Source organism: Arachis ipaensis, chromosome B07, assembly GCF_000816755.2.
Source record: "Arachis ipaensis cultivar K30076 chromosome B07, Araip1.1, whole genome shotgun sequence".
NCBI classification, from domain to species: Eukaryota; Viridiplantae; Streptophyta; class Magnoliopsida; order Fabales; family Fabaceae; genus Arachis; species Arachis ipaensis.
The window spans coordinates 117236413-117258546 of record NC_029791.2 but is presented as its reverse complement, the minus strand read 5'-3'; the positions used below and the strand labels follow the sequence as shown (position 1 = coordinate 117258546).

The following is a 22134-nucleotide window of genomic DNA, read 5'->3' as shown; positions in this document are numbered from 1 at the left end:
TGTTGTAGTTTTAATGCATTTGAGGATTTGCCTTGATATCTGTTAAAAAAGTCAGAATGAATGATCAAGAAAGAAGACAAAATTTGCATATTAATAATTATACACCAAGAATGATTCAATATCATAGGTTTTGATTACTTATTATAAGTATTGAGATCATTTAATTAAAGCACATAATATAAAGTTAAAATCAAATCCAACATTACACATAAGATATTATTAAAGCACATGATACAATAAATGATATTTATTAAGATTATTTTTTGGATAAATGATATAATAAAATTAAATTAATTAGTTGGTTATCTAACTACTTAAAAATTAATTAGTGTCATTAATGATATTCCTGCCTCTGCTGCCATCTTGACCCAATGTTTTGTGAGTCCAGAAGGGTTGAATATTGCAGGATTTTCATGGCCTGTTTTTCATTCTCTATTTGTGAATGTGTTGACTCCAACGTAGAGGAACATTGTGATCTCCCTTTGTTGCCATTTTAACTGTGAATATGATGGGCAGTGGCAGAATTGGCAATGGTGATAGTGTTGGTAGTTTATGAGAAAAAGATGTAATAATGCTGAGTTTGATTAATAGTGTAACTAAGAAAGAATAGCACCATGATGTTCTGTCTAGGCGTGGTGATATTGATGGTTATGTTGTGTTTGTTTTTTTTTTTTTTTGTAGAATTTTTATATTAGTGAATGTATGTTATTTTATAATTTTATAATTTTATTTTTTTTTATCAATTTATATTTTTTATTTATGTGGGAACGGTTCTACGAGTTCAACTAGTAAGTCATCGGTGAAACCAGTGAACCAGTAAAACTATATTTTTTATTTGCTTAATGTCAAAAAAGGTTTAAAAAATTCGTATTTTAAAAAAATACTAGAAGTTCATTTAACTATTTAAACAACTAGTAAGTCGTTAACAACTCGATCCGCTAAGCTCATGAGCTCGAGGCAACTTTTGAGCTTTCAATAAGTCAAACTTGACCTTGGTTTGGTTTGGCTTAACTAAAATTACTTAGCCTAATATAACTTTTATTATTAGTCTTTCATTTCCAAACAATCGACTTACCTTGGGATCTTTCTAACTTTAATTATCAAATTTTTAGAGCTGTTAGTTCGAACGTATCAATGTAAACCGCGCGCCTCAACAGTGCACCATGAAAATGTACACGAGTTATCTACTAGGTCAGTAGTATAAATATTTTATTTTTCCGTTTTATTAAGAAGTTTTAAGTATAAGTATTGTTGAAATAAATACAAAAGTACTTGTATTTAGGAAAGAAAATTAAAAATAGAAAGTTATTAATAATTTGTTTAAAATGTTTAATCTTTAAAATATTGATATAATCTTCTTTATTATGAATCTATAATAATAATTGCAAATATGGAAAATCAAAGGATTAAATGATGCAAATTTATTGATAATAAATAAAATTATGTTATAGGTGCTTTTGGGTTAGTAATAACGCTGGTATTCAATTTTTGAATTTTGAAAATTAAAAAACAGTTTGATTTACTTGTTTCATTTTATTTTGGGGGTCAGGGATCCCACAAAGAAGAGAACCTAGTTGCTAAATATAGCTTCTCACTCCCACGGAAGAAACTTCGCAAAAGGGGAAGAAGATGCCCAAGATAGATGATGTGAGAACAGAAGGGGAAATGGGAAGCACCGCAACAATGGAGAAGATCGGCGTGGGAGATGGCGATGATGATGCAGCAACTCATCATCGATGTGGTGCATGCCCTGTTAGGTAATTACAACTTCTCATCTCCTTTAATCACGCCTTCACATTCTTCTATAATTGATTGATTACCTTAAGGGAAATTCTACGGTGCTGACAGTAAAAGTAAGCATAGCATGCTGAACTTGTGTGTTTAAAGAAGAGAGTGACATGTGGGAGTTTTATTTTTTTTATAGGAACATTGCGACAAACTCCGTTTTGTTCTATTTCCTTTATTACAAAGCTAATTTTAATGTCCGTAACTATTTTTTTTTTTTTTTGGGATTGGTCTTGAGTAACTCTTGAGCAATAATTATTTTTGGTATTGGCCTAAGAATTATTTTGAATGACTAATAGAGATTGGATAACAATGATTGATGATTTATTGACTCCTTTTTTAAGTTTAGTTGAAATTGTCTTTTTTTTTTATGATTAGAAAGTAGGAATGTTTACTGATTTTAATAGTTTTTATTTATTTTAACTATAGTGAACAAGTATAGAAGTTTTTATTTATTTTAAATTTTTAGAAAATGGTAATTAATGTGTGCACACAAATATTTCTATTTATTTTGAGAGAATTTGTTTTTCTGTTCATAATTTATTTTGTTTTAAATTTTATTGATTTCTATGAATAGTTATTGATTGGATGAACTCAATTTAAATTTAAACTTTTATTGACTGAAAAAATTTAATTTAAATTAAACAAAATTAAACTACTTAATTAAGTATTACTAACAAGCATAGCTATATTTTTGTTTTTGGCAATCATAAGTATAATTGCCTATTTACTAATCACAGTGAGTGAAAAGAAATTTCCAGCCTCTATTAGTCATTTACAAATAAATTTTCAGCCCAATACCAAAAGCAGATATTGCCCAACAGCCCAAGAATTACACACAATATTAATTATTAATAATTAACTTTATAATAAAGGAAATTGAATGAAACGGCATTTATCGCAGATTTTTATAAAGAAACTAAAACCCCAACGTGTCACTCTCTTCTTTAAATACGCATGTTCAGCATGCTATGCTTATTTTGACTGTCAGCACCATAGATGTAAGACCCGGTTAATTAACGGCTAATTAACCCATATATGAGAATTTATTCTAGAAAGCCAAAAATGATATTTTTATGGCTTAATATGATAGAGGAAATTGAGACGAGAATTTCGGTACCAATTTTATAGAATTCGGACCAAGATTGGACCGAACGGGCCAAACCGGGCCAACCGGACCCAAAGTGGGCCCTTGGCCCAACATAACTAAACCAAAACCCTAGTTTTCAGCACTCTCTCTCCTCACAAGAACTTCCCTTACCTTAATTATAGAAGATTTTGAAAAATAAATAAGAAAGAGAATCTGCACTAAAGAAATCAAATCAATTTCTATTAATGGACTGATTATGTCATATCTCTACTGATATTAAAAAAAAAAATCGCAGAGATGATATCGATGGATTAAAGGAGTGTATGTGACGGGATCTTGCAAGAAAAGAGTCTGTTCAGAAGAAAAAACCTAGAGGAAGAATTGCTCTAATCAATGGCAACCAATAATAGGCATGGGTAAAGGCTATACTCAATTCATTACGTTCATTGTTATTTTTGCTACTACTATTGGTTGAATTATATCTTATTATTATCATTATTGGTTCAGTTTACCCGACTCATGTGCACCACCAAGTGTTCTGATGAACTCCTTTGAGAGAAGAGTTATGGCTGATTTAAAGGTATGTAATACCAACAAATATTTGTATCCTATTTTTAAGTTTTAATGCTGTTGTATTTTAAATTACCTATGATGTATCTGTTCTGCAGGACATCAAAAGAGCTAACAATAGTATTCGAGAGGAACAAATTCTATTGAAGTCCATGATTGAACGCATAAATTCCATTTATGTCAAGCCTGAGTTGAAGGAGAATGAAAGACTTTTGAAAAACAGCAAGACCAATCCTATCACCACCCCTCATAAGACATGCAAAATTACGGAAAATATCAAAAAGAGTGACAGCAAGTCAATATTTAATATGGATGTGGACTCAAATATATGTCTTGATGTGTCAGATGATGAGGATGATGTCATGGAACTAGATCGAACAACCATAACCCGCCAAGATCCACGCAAAGTTGCTGTCCAACGGAGCATTCCCTCTATCAAACGCCAGAAACTGTCACCCCAGCCAAATGGAAAAGGGAAGGCGAAACCACTATCAAAGCCATGGTTCCCTGGACCTGGTGAAAGGAGAACCAGGTTCCAAAATACGGTTGAGGTAAAATCTTTGCACATCCATATGCATTTACATGTTATTATAAAAGGGATAGGTTTATAATGCCCAAATTTCGTATGTAGGCGTTCAGAGGTATACAACGACTACGCCGTACGTCAACTTCTGAAATGGGTGCACAAGAATCCCGTGGAGAAGCAGTACGAGCATCAAGTATGCCAGTTGCTGCACGTGTACGCGCAGAATCGAAACCGCTATCTATTTTTGGACAGCAAAATTTGGTAGTGCAGAAGAAACCAAAGGTCACCAGTTCTTTTTTCTTCTACTTTTTGTTTTGTCCTAACTATTGTGGTTAATAAATTAGAATTTTTAACTTTGAATAATGCAGAAATAATTCTTTAACAGAAATTATTTGAACTCGAACAGGGAATAACAACTTATTTTAAAGTGGTTGGCGAGATTAACTTGACTAAGGGACAAGTAGAGATGTTTGCATATGTTTTTGATCCGGATTTATTACCAAGGTATACATTTTTTCATGTTCTTAAATAAGCTCAATATTCATTCACGGCTAATTTTCGCATTGAGTCTATGTTCACTTGTTATCAGTGAGCACATTGTAAAGATAGGAGGCTCGTCCGCAACACGTTAAGAACTTTTTTGCTTGAGCAAGGATCATACAATTACTGCCAAAGTAAAAGTGATTATCTATCAATCTAACTTAGTCATCTATATGCTCAAAAACTGGATAAATACCTAACCATATCTATGCTTGAATTAGATTATGGAGCTTTGGGCTAGGAAATGTACTTGGGAGCAAAGAATCATTACTCTGAAGACAACTTGGTGCCTTCCTCCCTCTTTTTCAGTACGTTTTGTTATGGTTATCAAATAAGAAAGCTTGGATTGTTATTTTTTATTCTATACTTTTTTATCTACATAATTTATGACATATAAAACAGGTTGATGTATTTCAACATCTCCAAATAGAAGAGTTAATTGATAAATATGACGATTATATGGGAAAATACCCTTCACTTGAATATGTAAGCTCCTGTCCTTATCTCTTCAGTTAGCATACAATTATGTATATTTTTTGACACCTCTGTTGAACAATGCATTGTATTCAGATTTATTTACCCATTCAAGATAATGAACACTGGTATCTAATGGTCATGAGTTTAGAACCAAAAATTGTGTTCCATTTGGACTCCAACTTGCCCCGTGAGCACAAGGAACTAAGAACTGAATCTACTAACACTCTGGTATTGTTCTAAACTATTTCAATTGATGTGGCTATGTCCCTATGATATCTCCTTCCGAATTAGTCCAAGAGACGGATAAAAAATAATGATAATTGTGTTGCTAAATGCTAAGGAACCGTCTTTAAGCTCAACCACTCAAATTCTAAGTTTTAAAACCAGTAAAAATTCTTAAAACATTTATTATTAATTTATTATGTAAATCAAAGATATGATATGGCAGGTACTTTAAAATTCTAGCATAAAAAACTAAATTGGATTAATGTTTATGAATACTTGGAAGTTTCAAAATTATGAAGGGGTCTGTCTTTAGTAAGCTCAAGTCTTTTGAGCTTTTCTAATAGACACAAAATACAAATTATAAATATACCCCACATGGGGGTTTAATAATAATAATTATTTTTTTATGTTTACCATAAATATTTTTTAAATTTAACTAATAAAACCCTTAATTCACCACACTCCAAATTCAGCCCCACCCCCAAACTCACCATACGGTACCCTAATTCCCAATTCCTTTCCCCCCTGTTTACTCACCCGTCGCCGCCACCTACTCTACTCTCCGCTGGTCTCAGCATTCGCCGTTGCCCTTCAGCCGAGCCGTCGCCGTTGCCGTCCAATCCATCTTCCAGCGTCGTTCGTAGGCTCTCCCTCCCCGTCCCCTCTTCTCTCTTCTCTCTTCTCTCTTCTCTTGTCGAGTGGTTGTCAGCACTGTGGTGCTCCATCCTCCCTGCATCCTCCACTTCTAGAGTAACAATGGAGCCTCAGACTCAGGTATGAAGTTACTTCATTGATTTAATTTTCTTTTTGTTCCTTTTATCTTCTTGTTGTATTCCTCCACTCCCTTGTATGAATCTGTTGTATTGCTTCTTTTCGTTGATTTCATTCAATTTTTTTGTTCTATTTATTTGTTCTGATTCAGGGGTTGTAGTCTATATTTGTTCTGTTTTGTACTACAAGTATGTTGGTGTAGCTAAGATTCATGCCAATTTGGTAATCATATGTAGCAATTGTAATTCTCCATTATTGTTCTATTGGTATCTAACATAGTGAGGCATGAGGCTTCATGGATTTTACAAACAATGGTATGAGAATGGATGTGGATGTGTAAGAAGTAAATTTCTCGGTTCTTACTTTTAAGTGATGTAACAAACTCTGATGTTCTGGTTTTTAGTTAACCTGTTCTTATATTCTGTCTTTGAGTAACCAATGTTTAGTTAGTTATGCAATTTGTATTAAAAGAAGAATGCCAAACTATTTATAGATGATTCTTTTTTAATGAAATGAGTAAAAGAAAATAGTTCATCTAGATCATGATTTTTCTTATGCAAAACTATTTATAGAAGTATTGAACAAGTTATGAGTTCTAGCTATTTGATATTGTGTTTTTTCTTTCATTACTTTTGGAGGCTACAACAGCGGAGTTGTTGAGTTTAGATTAAAAATTGCTCTACTGTTTGTTTACATTTATGGTTCTATTATGAGTTTAACAACTGACTCAAGGAAACCTTTGAATACTTGTTGACTAGTGTTACATTATGTTTGAGAACATGTGCGGTAGTGAAATGAAATGACTATGTCACTGTGAAATAACGAAAATTACCTAAATTCTGATACATGATTATATATCATATTTATTAGGCACATGCATATATATGCCCTTGGCTTTTAATTTAGATTTCAGTAGTATCATTTTGCTTAAAGCTTATTATGAACTGTTGCATTTTATTGGTTGACTAAGCAAGTGCCTGTAAAGTGAGTGTTTTAGATTTGAGTAATGTTAGAAAATTAGCTAATTTTTTTAAAATTATTTTAAATTTTAAAGAAACAGCTTCTTTCATAGCAGTGCAAAATTAAGCAAATTACTTATTGCAAATTAATTTTCCTACACTTTTTAGCAGTTTCTGAAGAGTATCACATCCGTTAAGATTTGAAGTTTGCCAATTAAGCAAATTAGTTATTGCAGAAGGCAACTTCTTTAGCTCATGATTGAAAGACAGGTTAAGGTACCTTAGCTGATAAGTGTTGTTTGGATTGATACCCTTTCATGTTTGTTTTAAGATTAGCCATGAATATTTATGCTAAGGGAGGGAGATAGATAATGTACTTTAAATAGGTGGAGCTTCTAAGGTGTAATTTGGAAACTTGGTTGTGTCTATCTCTTGTTTAATTTGAAATGATCATCTAAAAATGCTGTATTGTAATCCCTCTTGTTCACAGTATTGGTTTGGTTTCATGAACCATAAAACTGGTTCTGAAGTGGATCCAGTTTGGATTTATAAAAATCCAAACCATGCCCACCCCTATATGAATCTATATAATTGATCTTAATCACCAAAATATGAGACGAGATAGAGTTTAAGCTGCCATAAGAAAATTCAGAAATTAGTATTGTGAATCTTTTTAAAAATTCAATGGTTTTTGGTTAATTTTGCTTATTTGATTATAAATTGTACCTAATTTATGCTATTTTTTTTTGGGTAATTAACGTTAGTCACTATAAATTGCAGGAAGCATCAAATAGTCAAAGACACACAAGTGATCAAAATGTGCATAATGTTAGTGATCATGTGGATGAAGACGTAACTTCTGATGCAGTGGATATGGATCAATATCGCATAAACTTTTGGGAAGATATTGGTAAGATTGATTTTTCAAGTCTATCTATGAAAAATATTTGTCAATTGCACTTTGCTGATCTTGGCTTGGCATTCGAATTTTATAATTCATATGCCAAGACGAGGGACTTCAGTGTGCGAAAGAGTAGGAGTAGAATAGTTGATGGAAAAGTTAGAGAAAAAGCATATGTTTGTTCTTGTGAAGGGTATAGATTAGAAAAATAGAACCATATGAAAAATCGAGTTAGGGAGCCAAAACCAGAGACAAGATGTGGCTGTATAAGTAAACTTCATGTTTTCTTCGATGCGGTAACTGAGAGTTGGGTAGTGAGAGATTTTTGTGATGAACACAACCATGATCTTGTTGTTCCAAAGTTAGCAAGAATGTTAAGATCTCACAAGAAAATGACTGAGCCTGACATTAGCAAGAATGTTAAGATCCAATTCAGTTTTTTATGCTAGAATTTTAAAGACAGACCCTTTCATAATTTTGAACTTCCAAGTATTCATAAACTTCCAAGGAATTGGGAATTAGGGTACCGTATGGTGAGTTTGGGAGTGGGGCTGAATTTGGAGTGTGGTGAATTAAGGGTTTTATTAGTTAAATTTAAAAAATATTTATGGTAAACATAAAAAAATAATTATTATTATTAAACCCCCATGTGGGGTATATTTATAATTTGTATTTTGTGTCTATTAGAAAAGCTCAAAAGACTTGAGCTTACTAAAGATAGACCCCTTCATAATTTTGAAACTTCCAAGTATTCATAAACGTTAATCCAATTCAGTTTTTTATGCTAGAATTTTAAAGTACCTGCTATATCATATCTTTGATTTACATAATAAATTAATAATAAATGTTTTAAAAATTTTTACTGGTTTTAAAACTTAGAATTTGAGTGGCTGAGCTTAAAGACGGTTCCTTAGCATTTAACAACACAATTATCATTATTTTTTATCCGTCTCTTGGACTAATTCGGAAGGAGATATCATAGGGACATAGCCACATCAATTGAAACAGTTTAGAACAATACCAGAGTGTTAGTAGATTCAGTTCTTGGTTCCTTGCGCTCACGGGGCAAGTTGGAGTCCAAATGGAACACAATTTTTGGTTCTAAACTCATGACCATTAGATACCAGTGTTCATTATCTTGAATGGGTATATAAATCTGAATACAATGCATTGTTCAACAGAGGTGTCAAAAAATATACATAATTGTATGCTAACTGAAGAGATAAGGACAGGAGCTTACATATTCAAGTGAAGGGTATTTTCCCATATAATCGTCATATTTATCAATTAACTCTTCTATTTGGAGATGTTGAAATACATCAACCTGTTTTATATGTCATAAATTATGTAGATAAAAAAGTATAGAATAAAAAATAACAATCCAAGCTTTCTTATTTGATAACCATAACAAAACGTACTGAAAAAGAGGGAGGAAGGCACCAAGTTGTCTTCAGAGTAATGATTCTTTGCTCCCAAGTACATTTCCTAGCCCAAAGCTCCATAATCTAATTCAAGCATAGATATGGTTAGGTATTTTTCCAGTTTTTGAGCATATAGATGACTAAGTTAGATTGATAGATAATCACTTTTACCTTGGCAGTAATTGTATGATCCTTGCTCAAGCAAAAAAGTTCTTGACGTGTTGCGGACGAGCCTCCTATCTTTACAATGTGCTCACTGATAACAAGTGAACATAGACTCAATGCGAAAATTAGCCGTGAATGAATATTGAGCTTATTTAAGAACATGAAAAAATATATACCTTGGTAATAAATCCGGATCAAAAACATATGCAAACATCTCTACTTGTCCCTTAGTCAAGTTAATCTCGCCACCCACTTTAAAATAAGTTGTTATTCCCTGTTCGAGTTCAAATAATTTCTGTTAAAGAATTATTTCTACATCATTCAAAGTTAAAAATTCTAATTTATTAACCACAATAGTTAGGACAAAACAAAAAGTAGAAGAAAAAAGAACTGGTGACCTTTGGTTTCTTCTGCACTACCAAATTTTGCTGTCCAAAAATAGATAGCGATTTCGATTCTGCGCGTACATGTGCAGCAACTGGCGTGCTTGATGCTCGTACTGCTTCTCCACGGAATTCTTGTGCACCCATTTCAGAAGTTGACATACGGCGTGGTCGTTGTACACCTCGAACGCCTACATACGAAATTTGGGCATTATAAACCTATCCCTTTTATAATAACATGTAAATGCATATGGATGTGCAAAGATTTTACCTCAACCGTATTTTGGAACCTGGTTCTCCTTTCACCAGGTCCAGGGAACCATGGCTTTGATAGTGGTTTCGCCTTCCCTTTTCCATTTGGCTGGGGTGACAGTTTCTGGCGTTTGATAGAGGGAATGCTCCGTTGGACAGCAACTTTGCGTGGATCTTGGCGGGTTATGGTTGTTCGATCTAGTTCCATGACATCATCCTCATCATCTGACACATCAAGACATATATTTGAGTCCACATCTATATTAAATATTGACTTGCTGTCACTCTTTTTGATATTTTCCGTAATTTCGCATGTCTTATGAGGGGTGGTGATAGGATTGGTCTTGCTATTTTTCAGAAGTCTTTCATTCTCCTTCAACTCAGGCTTGACATAAATGGAATTTATGCGTTCAATCATGGACTTCAATAGAATTTGTTCCTCTCGAATACTATTGTTAGCTCTTTTGATGTCCTGCAGAACAGATACATCATAGGTAATTTAAAATACAACAGCATTGAAACTTAAAAATAGGATACAAATATTTTTTGGTCTTACATACCTCTAAATCAGCCATAACTCTTCTCTCAGAGGAGTTCATCAGAACACTTGGTGGTGCACATGAGTCGGGTAAACTGAACCAATAATGATAATAATAAGATATAATTCAACCAATAGTAGTAGCAAAAATAACAATGAACGTAATGAATTGAGTGTAGCCTTTACCATGCCTATTATTGGTTGCCATTGATTAGAGCAATTCTCCCTCTAGATTTTTTCTTCTGAACAGACTCTTTTCTTTCAAGATCCCGTCACATACACTCCTTTAATCCATCGATATCATCTCTGCGATTTTTTTTAATATCAGTAGAGATATGACATAATCAGTCCATTAATAGAAATTGATTTGATTTCTTTAGTGCAGATTCTCTTTCTTATTTATTTTTCAAAATCTTCTATAATTAAGGTAATCAATCAATAACAGAAGAATGTGAAGGCGTGATTAAAGGATATGAGAAGTTGTAATTACCTAACAGGGCATGCACCACATCGATGATGAGTTGCTGCATCATCATCGCCATCTCCCACGCCGGTCTTCTCCATTGTTGCGGTGCTTCCCATTTCCCCTTCTGTTCTCACATCATCTATCTTGGGCATCTTCTTCCCCTTTTGCGAAGTTTCTTCCGTGGGAGTGAGAAGCTCTATTTAGCAACTAGGTTCTCTTCTTTGCGGGATCCCTGACCCCCAAAATAAAATGAAACAAGTAAATCAAACTGTTTTTTAATTTTCAAAATTCAAAAATTGAATATCAGCGTTATTACTAACCCAAAAGCACCTATAACGTAATTTTATTTATTATCAATAAATTTGCATCATTTAATCCTTTGATTTTCTATATTTGCAATTATTATTATAGATTCATAATAAAGAAGATTATATCAATATTGTAAAGATTAAACATTTTAAACAAATTATTAATAACTTTCTATTTTTAATTTTCTTTCCTAAATACAAGTACTTTTGTATTTATTTCAACAATACTTATACTTAAAACTTCTTAATAAAACGGAAAAATAAAATATTTATACTACTGACCTAGTAGATAACTCGTGTACATTTTCATGGTGCACTGTTGAGACGCGCAGTTTACATTGATACGTTCGAACTAACAGCTCTAAAAATTTGATAATTAAAGTTAGAAAGATCCCAAGGTAAGTCGATTGTTTGGAAATGAAAGACTAATAGTAAAAGTTATATTAGGCTAAGTAATTTTAGTTAAACCAAACCAAACCAAGGTCAAGTTTGACTTATTGAAAGCTCAAAAGTTGCCTCAAGCTCATGAGCTTAGCGGATCGAGTTGTTAACGACTTACTAGTTGTTTAAATAGTTAGATGAACTTCCAGTATTTTTTTAAAATACAAATTTTTTAAACCTTTTTTGACATTAAGCAAATAAAAAATATAGTTTTACTGGTTCACTGGTTTCACCGATGACTTACTAGTTGAACTCGTAGAACCGTTCTCACGTAAATAAAAAATATAAATTGATAAAAAAAATAAAAATATAAAATTATAAAATAACATACATTCACTAATATAAAAATTCTACAAAAAAAAAACACAACATAACCATCAATATCACCACGCCTAGATAGAACATCATGGTGCTATTCTTTCTTAGTTACACTATTAATCAAACTCAGCATTATTACATCTTTTTCTCATAAACTACCAACACTATCACCATTGCCAATTCTGCCACTGCCCATCATATTCACAGTTAAAATGGCAACAAAGGAAGATCATAATGTTCCTCTACGTTGGAGTCAACACATTCACAAATAGAGAATGAAAAACAGGCCATGAAAATCCTGCAGTATTCAACCCTTCTGGACTCACAAAACATTGGGTCAAGATGGCAGCAGAGGCAGGAATCTCATTGATGACACTAATTAATTTTTAAGTAGTTAGATAACCAACTAATTAATTTAATTTTATTATATCATTTATCCAAAAAATAATCTTAATAAATATCATTTATTGTATCATGCGCTTTAATAATATCTTATGTGTAATGTTGGATTTGATTTTAACTTTATATTATGTGCTTTAATTAAATGATCTCAATACTTGTAATAAGTAATCAAAACCTATGATATTGAATCATTCTTGGTGCATAATTATTAATATGCAAATTTGTCCTCTTTCTTGATCATTTATTCTGACTCTTTTAACAGATATCAAGGCAAATCCTTAAATGCATTAAAACTACAACAAAGTTCAAATTTTATTCATTTTATTGAAAATTATAAATTTGTAACCTGGAATTGATAAAAATAAAATAAAATAAAAATTGATTTACATAATCCTTAAAATTATTCTTATGATGATAAAATAAAAATTGGTTTACATAATCAACAAAATTATTCCTATGACCATTGCTATTTTAATGATTTTTATGATGATAATTACAAATGGAGTTAGTTCTAGTTTGCAGGTGTGCTAGCTTGGATGGAGATGCTGATAGACTTGTTTAATTTACTGTACATCCGAGAGCAACTAAGCAGTGGAGCAATTGATCTTATTGATGGGGATACTTTCTCTGATTGCCTTGTTTATTCGAGAGCAACTAAGCAAAATTAATGAGAAAGAAGGCACAAAGAACAACCACCAAGCCTGTCTTGATTTAGTGCAGACCGCTTATGCAAATGGAGCATCTACTAATGACCACCAGCCTGTCTTGGTATAGTACAGTGCTGTCACATACCTACCTATATACCTCAGTTCCTATATTAATACTAATTTTAGTCTTTTATGTTGGCGTTTTCTCAAAGGTGTTACTGCTGTAATTTTATTTTATTTTCTCTCTTACATTATTTCATATTGCAAATATTTGATCCAAGTCATTGGGCACATGTTACCTCTCATATTAGAATTTGAATCCAAATTTTGTAAAGGAAGAAAAAAACTAATTTGAATCCAAGTCATTTTTCGAAATCTATTTATAATATGTTCTCTAAAATATTTTTAATATAACATTTATTAAAATCTATTTATAATATAAGTAATCTACCTCTCCGCGCATTGCGCGGGTCTCACTCTAGTTATAATATATAAAAAGAGATGCAAATAATGTTTACAGTGAGTAAATAATACGTTTAAACAGTTGGTTGATGCATTGGTAATATATTCCTATTTTTAATTGCTTATCTTCTTTGATGGTTTGAGGTGAAAACTTTCAGCTTTTCTTGATCCTCAAAGATTTTAGTGTTACTATTCAACTGTTCACTTATCATAAAATGGGATAAACATAGTTGTTTCTACACTATCGACTATTTTTTGTTATTCTTCTAACAAAACATGCAATTCTTAATCAACAATGCACAAGAGAATAGAGAAAAAAAATCTTAGACCATAGGTTTAACCGTTTAAGGGTGCAAAACAACTAATCTCATTCCTCCAATATATAAACTCCAAGCAAGATAATTCAACAATATTTATAGCATGTGATACATGTAAAGAAAATTTTTAAAATTCCCAAAAACAAAATTATATGCATGCAAAATAGATTAGAGTGGCTATTAATGAATTAAACCCCAATTATAACAAGCTAATGTCAACTAATGGAGAAGGTTAGTGAATGCAATTGGACAGACTATGACATTCTTCAAGATTGTCTTCATCATCATCTTAATTCATTCCCTTTTCCTTCTTTAACCATTTAAATATTCTGAATTCCCTATACTTTTCATTTCATTAGTGTTGTACTGTTTCATTTGTCAAACTTTGCCCCTCTTATTTCACTACAAGTATAACCTTCTAGACCATGAACATGAAAGTCTCAATCTTGAAAAGGGAAAGGTTTTGAATTAGTCCAATTTGTTCATAGCCACCAATCAATATCCCATTAATTAAAGCAAAACTATATTTATCTGCTAAACTTTAATTCATGCGCCTGAAATTTATTATCAGATGGTTTGGAAGAATTTTAGAGTGTAACATATACATGAACCGAAATTCAAAAGGTAAATATGATAATGATCAATAAGAAGGACTATAATCAATATAATAAATCAATATTATGATGGCAATGAAGATGGACTTCTGGTATTCTTCTGGTGCTTCCTTGCAAACTGAAACTGCCGGACCCACGGCAGACGTACGAATTGGCTCTTGACTCGTGGCTCTGTATGTCATTGAGTTGCTTACCTTGTGATTGGACTAAAATAGTCATGTCCAAGAACACTTGATGAAGCTCATTGAGGCTGCTCTCTATATCAATCAGTGTGTCATGGCACTCTTGGATTGTGTCCATTATTGTCCCTGGTTGCTTAGTTTCTTTCTGCAAGAAAGTTTCAACCACCACATACAAATTTTCATATTGAGGTAATCAAAGTTATTCCAACATTATAAATTAGATATTCCTTCTTAGGTAATATACAAATTTTCATGAAATGATTTTTTTTTTCCCAAAAAAAAAGAAAAATCGTTAGTTCAGCCGTCCGTACCACTTTAGTCATGAGGTTTCCTAACCACTTATGTCCTCAAGAACCTTCCTCTGTTGCAGTTATTATCATTGTCATGTTTCTCAGAATTCCTCTGAGTATTACAATGATTGAATATTATTGATGCACCATAAGCAAAATCGTAACTGCAGAAGTTATCTCTTGTTGGAAAAGATGTATGAATGATGCAAGACATTAATAACAATGAAGAATAACAAAATGTAAAACAGAATGAAGAAAGAAAAACTAGAGACTCAGCAAAATAGAGTAATGTTGTGTGGGACAGAAACAGTTACCAAACGTGAACTTTACTTATGTTGTGACCGAATGGATTGCTCAGCTTCAATGGAAGTAAAAGAACGCATGTAATTCACCTTGGTAAGAATAGGGAAGCCGGGAATAATCTTCAAGATGACAATGTCTCTAGTGTTGAAGAAAGCCGGGTTTTTCTCAATGATAGAATTTGAAGGGAGCCAATTTTGAGAATAGTCTTGGAGAATATTTTGCAAGCCACACATGCTAACTGCACAAACAAAATGGTGATATATCCACCACCTAGTGAGGTATTTCACAATGACAAAAATACATATTTTCATTTGCGTGAGCACAACAAAATATATACCCAATACATCTATTAGTTCCTAAACCTATATTTACATCAGCTAGCAGCACAACAAACATAAACTGAAATATTAAAGAATCCCTCACCCATAATTGGCACCGTCCACAACCATAGTTCATGAATCAACGAAAGCACCATCCTACAAGTTTAGCAAAAAGTAAAAAATGAATCTAATAAAAGCCAAATTTGATTAACTTAAAATTTAAAATCACGATTTACACATAATGTTCTTACATCCTTCACTATAATCTTGTCTGGAAGTCCAATTCTTGATAATAACCATTCCAACACATACAATGAGGAGTTTTCATAATTGCTTGTAACAGGTTGATCATCTGAAAAGCAAGAATATGCTGAAGTCATAATATGCAGCATTAGAAGCATTTTTTTAAACTTCAATCATCAGTTCCCATAATGCAGAAAGTATCTTGCAAAATCAACCAATCATTCAAATTTGCAGGTCAAGTGCAAAATTTCAAGACAAAGCAGTTTAATATCCGTTAAAATCACTCCAATAGATCAACTTTAACCATGCATTCCAATTCCATAATGCAAAAACCATTAAAGTATTCTAAGAGACAAAAAAAGACGTCAAAAAAATTGCACACCCAATTCACAGCGAAGAATCAAACCTGAGAACACTGAGAAAGGAGCTTCCGCCATGCTGTCTTAGGTCCTGATTTCGATTTCACTGACGGCTTCTTCATTCGGCCCGCAGCAGCAGCTGCCGCCAAAGCCGCCGCAACACTTGATTTTTCTCCATCCACTGCATCCTCACCTAAAATTAACAAAATTCAACACAAAACTGACTCAAAATTCTACCAAAGATTCATTATCTAATACTCACATGCATGCAAAAGAACCATTCACTTTTCACGAAAGAAACCAAAAAGGTTGCAACTTTCTAACCTATGGACTGAGGGGTCACCAAATCATCCCGTTCTGTTGCCGGCACAAAAGGAGGCGTGGCCTTCAACGACAAAATTTCTGGCAAAACATAATCGCAAGAATTTGGATGAAATTGAGAAATCGAGTAGCTTCATGGAGGCACCTGGTGCGGAAGAGGGAAGAGGAAGAAGCGGCTGTCTTCTATGACGGTGGTCTTCCATGACCGTGATGATAGATTTTTTGGGAAGTTCTTTCAGGAGCTGAAACGAGGGTTAGCAAATTTAGATTTTATTGTTGGGGCAAAGTTAAAATATTAAAACTTGTTGTCTTTTAGTATAAATTTTAATAAGTTATTTGTAAATTTTAATAAATTATTTATAGATTAAATATAAACCATTAGATTTATTATCAATCTAATCTAATGCTTCAGATTGTATGGTGCATTAGATAAGCTCAAAAGAGTTGAGATGATTTTAGACAGACCCCCATTTCCGTACATGATTATTGCATGCATCAGTATTGGAAAAATCAATAATTATGAAACTTAACGCGCCATGTTATTCATTAATTATTGATGCATGAAGCTAAGATTCAAATACAAACCTGCTTGCCACACACAACAATCAATTATTTATTTGAAGATATTGAATAATTCATTTTACAAGTCCAAAACAAAATCCAAAATCCAAAAACCATAGTTTTTGTTTTTTTCTTCCATTTAAATACATTCTTCTAAAAAATAGTAAGTTATCATGTAAATACAAATTCTATAGTCTATTAGCATCTAAAAATCTCATGCAAATTTTAAAAGATTTGATGAACGGTAAAATTTGCTCTTGTGTATATATAACATAATCCTCTTTTTCTATTTCGAGAAGATTTTTCTTTTTACCAAACATATGTGGATCCAATCACGATCTTTTAATAAGAACAAGAAATCTTTCTCGATCAATCCTTTTGCCCCCATCCCATTCTTCGAGAATCAGAAAGATCCTTTTCAATCAAGAATAATGGAAGCCGTTTCAGTATAGTAAGGATACATCTGTACCCACGATTGAGAGGTCGTTAATCTATAATCTATATTTCTTTCTTCAATTTAGCGTAACATATCCGGTATGCGGATACAAATGGATACACGCGTAGAGGAGGTAGGATGGGTAGTTGGTCAGATCTAGTAGGGATCGTACATGGACGGTAGTTGGAGTCTGCGGCCTGGTCACTGCGACCCCCTTTGTGAGGGGGCACCCCTTCTCCCGAAGTTACAGGGCTATTTTTCCGAGTTCCTTAGAGAGAGTTGTCTCGCGCCCCTAGGTATTCTCTAAAATTATAATAATAAAAAAGAACTTTGTTGTTTAACTTAATTCTTGAATTTCTATGGAAAAAAATCGGAAAAATCTAAGAAATACAGACATATATCTTTACTACTTTTTATCTTCTTGCCAAGCATTCTTTAGAAGATGCATTAGCAAATAAGTCTCGAGTAAATTAAAGATGCATGGATATAAACTTATTGGTTATACAAATATGAACATGCATTGTCATCTTCCATTACCCAATAATGACATGGAATCTAGGTTTAAGGCATCAACCCCAGTACTAATATCACTTATTACACCACTCCCATCTTCAACATGAAAGGCAGATGAGGATGCAATAATCACTTTGTTGTTGCCGCATTCCTCAACTCTAAGTCTCTCAAGTTCCATTGCCACTTGTTTCATTGAAGGTCTTTCCTCTCCCTTCAACTTCAAGCATCTCAATGCAATATTGCCAAATTCAGCAAGTGCCTCCTCTTTTGCCTCTTCTACAATGTGCTTCTCCACAATTTCAAGTAAACGTCCCTCTTCCATTGAACGTACAAAGTGTTTTGCAAGGTTCTTCTCATCTTCAGGCACATCAAAAGCGAGTGCTTTCCTCGCGGTAAGTAGCTCCGCCAGCACAACTCCGAAACTATACACATCGCTTTTCTCAGTCAACTTGCTTGTGTGAAAGTATTCAGGGTCAAGATACCCTAATGTTCCTTGCACCAATGTGGTTATCTGTGTTTTATCAAGAGGAACAATCCTTGAAGCTCCGAAATCGGAAACCTTTGCGGTTAGATCACGATCAAGGAGTATGTTACTGGTTTTCACATCTCTGTGTATGATGGGAATGGAAGTTGCAAAATGCAAGTAAGCCAAGGCTTCAGCAGTTTCTGCCGCTATTCTCAATCTTACTTTCCATGTAAGCTCTGATGATATTTGTGTATAACCATGAAGATGATCATGGATAGTACCATTTGGAACGAACTCATAAACAAGCAACAGAAGTAAGAACTAAAATATGACTTCAAGTGCAAATTCTAAATAAGGAAGGGAGTCAGCACACAATCATTAAAGTAACCAAGGTAAAAAGGACAAATTAATTCTTCTACAAATAAAAATAAGAGCCAGTAGAAGAGAGAATTATTGTCAAATAAAGATAAACCAATATAGCTTATGCTCAAATAAGGATGCAATGAAGTCAGGTCACAAGCATGTTGCAGATTAATGAGGGAACAACAATCCCTTATCTGAATGATAAATACATGAATGGATCAAATGTCACGGAGACCTTTCTACAAATTGGACAAACTAATGTTGATTCATATTGAAACTAAGCCATAACATAAATCAAAATTCCAAAAATCACTAAAATGGCTGCACAATCAACCATGTATTATTCATTTTATGAAGTCTAGCAAGCTGTAAAGCAATTTAACATCATTAAAAAGCATTCTTGGCTGCAAACACTAAGCAGCAACAATCATCCAAATATAAGTACATTCATAAAAATGAAATGAATAACTCATTCTCCTGTTCTAAAGTATTTAAGATTCAGAGTGATGTAACCAAGTTCCAACAGTAAAACTAATAGAAACAGAAAAAAAGTGCTGTTAAACTCCTCTTTGATTGTTGCAACGGATGGTTCACAACTATGCCTCATCATCATCATTTGCCCCTAAAATTTAAGCAACATATTTTTAAGTTTAAAAAGAGTAAACTAAGTATAACAAAAAATAAAAAATAAAATTTAAAACATTTTATACCACCAGAATCGTAATCCATTGAGAACTCAGTCTCGCCACCACTCTGTTCATAATACCTTGAGGAATCTAAATCTTCCTGGATCAAAACAGCAAATAGGAAGGCTTATGAGCTAGCCATACAATATTATACGTAACAAAATATACTTGAACTTAAATGTATTGAACTTACATCTTCCTCCTCAAACCATTCAGTGTGAACATACTCATCACTTTCAGCATCTACGAAGGAGTAGTCTTCACCCTCAATATTCTCCACAGCGTCATCATCAAATTGGGGAGTGCTTTCATCTATTTTCCTCATGGAACACGTAGCAATGTTATGACCCCTCTTGCGACAGTAGCTGCAACGCTTAGGCTTCCTTGTGGTCTCTATCTCAGTACTTCCATTCTTTGCAAGGTCTTCGTACATGTATTCCGCATGCCCCTCCATCATGTTATTGTCCCCACTATGAGCCCTAATACATGAAAGTATATTTACCAATGCATCTCATGATTCATTAAAAAGATCCCCTTTTAGGCACCCTTCATTCATAATTTGTTTACACCAATGTGCCAAACATGCACGCCGACTGATAGCCAAGGAATCCTCCATCAAGCCTCCCATGTCATCATACCCACTAATTCCTTCCTTCGCTTTTCTAGTCCATCTTCGCAGCACTAATGATTTTGGCAGCTCTGCAATGTCTAGAAAACCCAAAACAGCAAGTATATGACTGCATGGAATACCTATGGAGTCCATTCTCATGCATGAGCATTTAAATTCAACTTGCTCTTCGTGAAAAGACACATGCCATATCATGTTAGGCTTGTAAAATTTTGACACCTGATAAATCTTGCAAGAACTCGTTTCCTTTTCATATATTACCTTCAATGTGCTGGCCTTGTGGAGCATTGAACGGAACAACATAAAAATTTGCCGGGTATAAATGGTAGATGCTGACCTTTCTAATTGTTGAAAGTGTGTCTGCATCATAGGTTGTCCAGTTGATGATTTAAAGTCTGCCAAATCCTCTCTGTGCCGCATGTAGCTCAAACAACGCTGGAAGTGGTCAACAAATTCTGTCAAATTATGGCGTGATTTAACATATCTTTTGAGGACAGCATGTAGACTTTCACACCTCGAAGTCGTTCTAAACCCAGCAAAGAATTTTCCTCGGATATGAGCGGTAGCCCACATGTTTCTTTTCCCATACATATCTGCTATCCATTCCCGATCTTCCACTCCAAAGAATCCAACCATTTCCTCCCACTTTTGTTCGAACACACCAACTTCGTAATCACCTAGCATTAACTTTGTAAACATTTTCGTAAACTGAGGTTTGTGAATATTACTTGTTGCATTACGCATCAAGTGCCATGCACATAACCTATGATGTGCATTCGGAAACACTTCCTGAATAGCAATAGCCATCGATTGATGACCATCCGTAATTACTGAAGTCGGTATCTTTCCCTTCATTGCAATGAGAAGTTGTTTTAGTAACCACACATAGGTGCTTTTCCTCTCATTCGAAACTATCGCAGCACCAAATACAACGGTTTGATTATGGTGGTTAACTCCCGAGAATATTACCACCGGCAATCTGTATCTATTCTTCTTATATGTGGCGTCAAATGCTAGCACATCCCCGAACAGATCGTAATCCAACTGACACCGGCCATCACACCAAAAAATTTGCCAAAACACTTCTTTTCTACCCTTTTCAACACTATAGAACAAGTTTCGATCCCTTGCTGCTAGCGTTTCCAGGTAAGCCATTGCAAAGGTTAAATCATCAGGTAATTGTCTTCTTTGCTTTGCAACTTGATTGTGCATATCCTTAATTGAAAAATTAACGTTCTCGTACCCACCACACTGGCTAGCTAATGACCCAAATATGTTTGGTATGCTGATCCCCACCTCTTTCATATGGTTCATTTGACTAATGTCAGGCTCAGTCATTTTCTTGTGAGATCTTAACATTCTTGCTAACTTTGGAACAACAAGATCATGGTTGTATTCATCATAAAAATCTCTCACTACCCAACTCTCAGTTACCGCATCGAAGAAAACATGAAGTTTACTCATACAACCACATCTTGTCTCTGGTTTTGGCTCCCTAACTCGATTTTTCATATGGTTCCATTTTTCTCTAACTTTTCCATCAACTATTCTACTCCTACTCTTTCGCACACTGAAGCCCCTCGTCTTGGCATATGAATTATAAAATTCGAATGCCAAGCCAAGATCAGCAAAGTGCAATTGACAAATATTTTTCATAGATAGACTTGAAAAATCAATCTTACCAATATCTTCCCAAGAGTTTATGCGATATTGATCCATATCCACTGCATCAGAAGTTACGTCTTCATCCACATGATCACTAACATTATGCACATTTTGATCACTTGTGTGTCTTTGACTATTTGATGCTTCCTGCAATTTATAGTGACTAACGTTAATTACCCAAAAAATAGCATAAATTAGGTACAATTTATAATCAAATAAG

The 22134-nt window shown here is 33.6% G+C and overlaps 5 protein-coding genes across 9 annotated transcripts; 2 read left to right on the top strand and 3 right to left on the bottom strand.

The window, feature by feature from the left end:
• Window positions 1509-4071, top strand: LOC107607780. The gene is made up of 4 exons (XM_021106337.1): window positions 1509-1757; window positions 3171-3291; window positions 3383-3455; window positions 3544-4071. The coding sequence occupies exons 2-4, from the start codon at window positions 3269-3271 to the stop codon at window positions 4054-4056; spliced, it is 609 nt and encodes a 202-aa protein (XP_020961996.1). The 5' UTR covers window positions 1509-1757; window positions 3171-3268; the 3' UTR covers window positions 4057-4071.
• On the top strand, window positions 5941-8245 carry LOC107607779. Its single transcript, XM_021106344.1, has 2 exons — window positions 5941-5987; window positions 7724-8245. The coding sequence occupies exons 1-2, from the start codon at window positions 5970-5972 to the stop codon at window positions 8054-8056; spliced, it is 351 nt and encodes a 116-aa protein (XP_020962003.1). The 5' UTR covers window positions 5941-5969; the 3' UTR covers window positions 8057-8245.
• On the bottom strand, window positions 8819-9984 carry LOC107607778. Its single transcript, XM_021106336.1, has 6 exons — window positions 9829-9984; window positions 9607-9704; window positions 9437-9521; window positions 9263-9349; window positions 9085-9168; window positions 8819-9000 (listed from the first exon to the last, which is right to left on the bottom strand). The coding sequence occupies exons 1-6, from the start codon at window positions 9973-9975 to the stop codon at window positions 8854-8856; spliced, it is 648 nt and encodes a 215-aa protein (XP_020961995.1). The 5' UTR covers window positions 9976-9984; the 3' UTR covers window positions 8819-8853.
• On the bottom strand, window positions 10025-10811 carry LOC110265139. Its single transcript, XM_021107957.1, has 3 exons — window positions 10795-10811; window positions 10626-10698; window positions 10025-10537 (listed from the first exon to the last, which is right to left on the bottom strand). Exons 1-3 carry the CDS (start codon window positions 10809-10811, stop codon window positions 10025-10027), a joined length of 603 nt encoding a protein of 200 aa, XP_020963616.1.
• LOC107605993 (syntaxin-124-like) lies at window positions 14411-16872 on the bottom strand. Of its 5 annotated transcripts, XR_002350489.1 has the most exons (7): window positions 16600-16866; window positions 16323-16468; window positions 15925-16025; window positions 15777-15829; window positions 15365-15591; window positions 15072-15214; window positions 14411-14905 (listed from the first exon to the last, which is right to left on the bottom strand). XR_002350489.1 is itself a non-coding variant. In XM_021106338.1 (4 exons), the coding sequence occupies exons 2-4, from the start codon at window positions 16351-16353 to the stop codon at window positions 14624-14626; spliced, it is 438 nt and encodes a 145-aa protein (XP_020961997.1). In that variant the 5' UTR covers window positions 16354-16468; window positions 16600-16871; the 3' UTR covers window positions 14411-14623. The 5 variants fall into 5 exon arrangements, 2 of the variants coding, with proteins under 2 accessions (XP_020961997.1, XP_020961998.1); XR_002350490.1 differs by having other exon boundaries at window positions 15072-15591; window positions 16299-16468; window positions 16600-16872; XR_001612585.2 differs by having other exon boundaries at window positions 15072-15591; window positions 16600-16868.

What these genes read in the sequence shown, in the direction of transcription:
- LOC107607780 (XM_021106337.1), top strand. Translation starts at nt 3,269, where the DNA reads ATGGCAACCAATAATAGGCATGG. An exon ending in GCAACCAATAATAGGCATGG is followed by an intron (nt 3,292 to 3,382) that starts GTAAAGGCTATA and finishes TTATTGGTTCAG; the next exon opens with TTTACCCGACTCATGTGCAC. An exon ending in GAGTTATGGCTGATTTAAAG is followed by an intron (nt 3,456 to 3,543) that starts GTATGTAATACC and finishes TCTGTTCTGCAG; the next exon opens with GACATCAAAAGAGCTAACAA.
- LOC107607778 (XM_021106336.1), bottom strand. Translation starts at nt 9,975, where the DNA reads ATGTCAACTTCTGAAATGGGTGCACAAGAATTCCGTGGAGAAGCAGTA. An exon ending in GATCCGGATTTATTACCAAG is followed by an intron (nt 9,522 to 9,606) that starts GTATATATTTTT and finishes ACTTGTTATCAG; the next exon opens with TGAGCACATTGTAAAGATAG. An exon ending in ATCATACAATTACTGCCAAG is followed by an intron (nt 9,350 to 9,436) that starts GTAAAAGTGATT and finishes TGCTTGAATTAG; the next exon opens with ATTATGGAGCTTTGGGCTAG.
- LOC110265139 (XM_021107957.1), bottom strand. An exon ending in GAGTTATGGCTGATTTAGAG is followed by an intron (nt 10,538 to 10,625) that starts GTATGTAAGACC and finishes TCTGTTCTGCAG; the next exon opens with GACATCAAAAGAGCTAACAA.
- LOC107605993 (XM_021106338.1), bottom strand. Translation starts at nt 16,353, where the DNA reads ATGGCGGAAGCTCCTTTCTCAGTGTTCTCAGGTTTGATTCTTCGCTGT. An exon ending in GATTCTTCGCTGTGAATTGG is followed by an intron (nt 16,026 to 16,298) that starts GTGTGCAATTTT and finishes CTTGCTTTTCAG; the next exon opens with ATGATCAACCTGTTACAAGC. An exon ending in ACAAGATTATAGTGAAGGAT is followed by an intron (nt 14,906 to 15,924) that starts GTAAGAACATTA and finishes ACTTTCTTGCAG; the next exon opens with AAAGAAACTAAGCAACCAGG.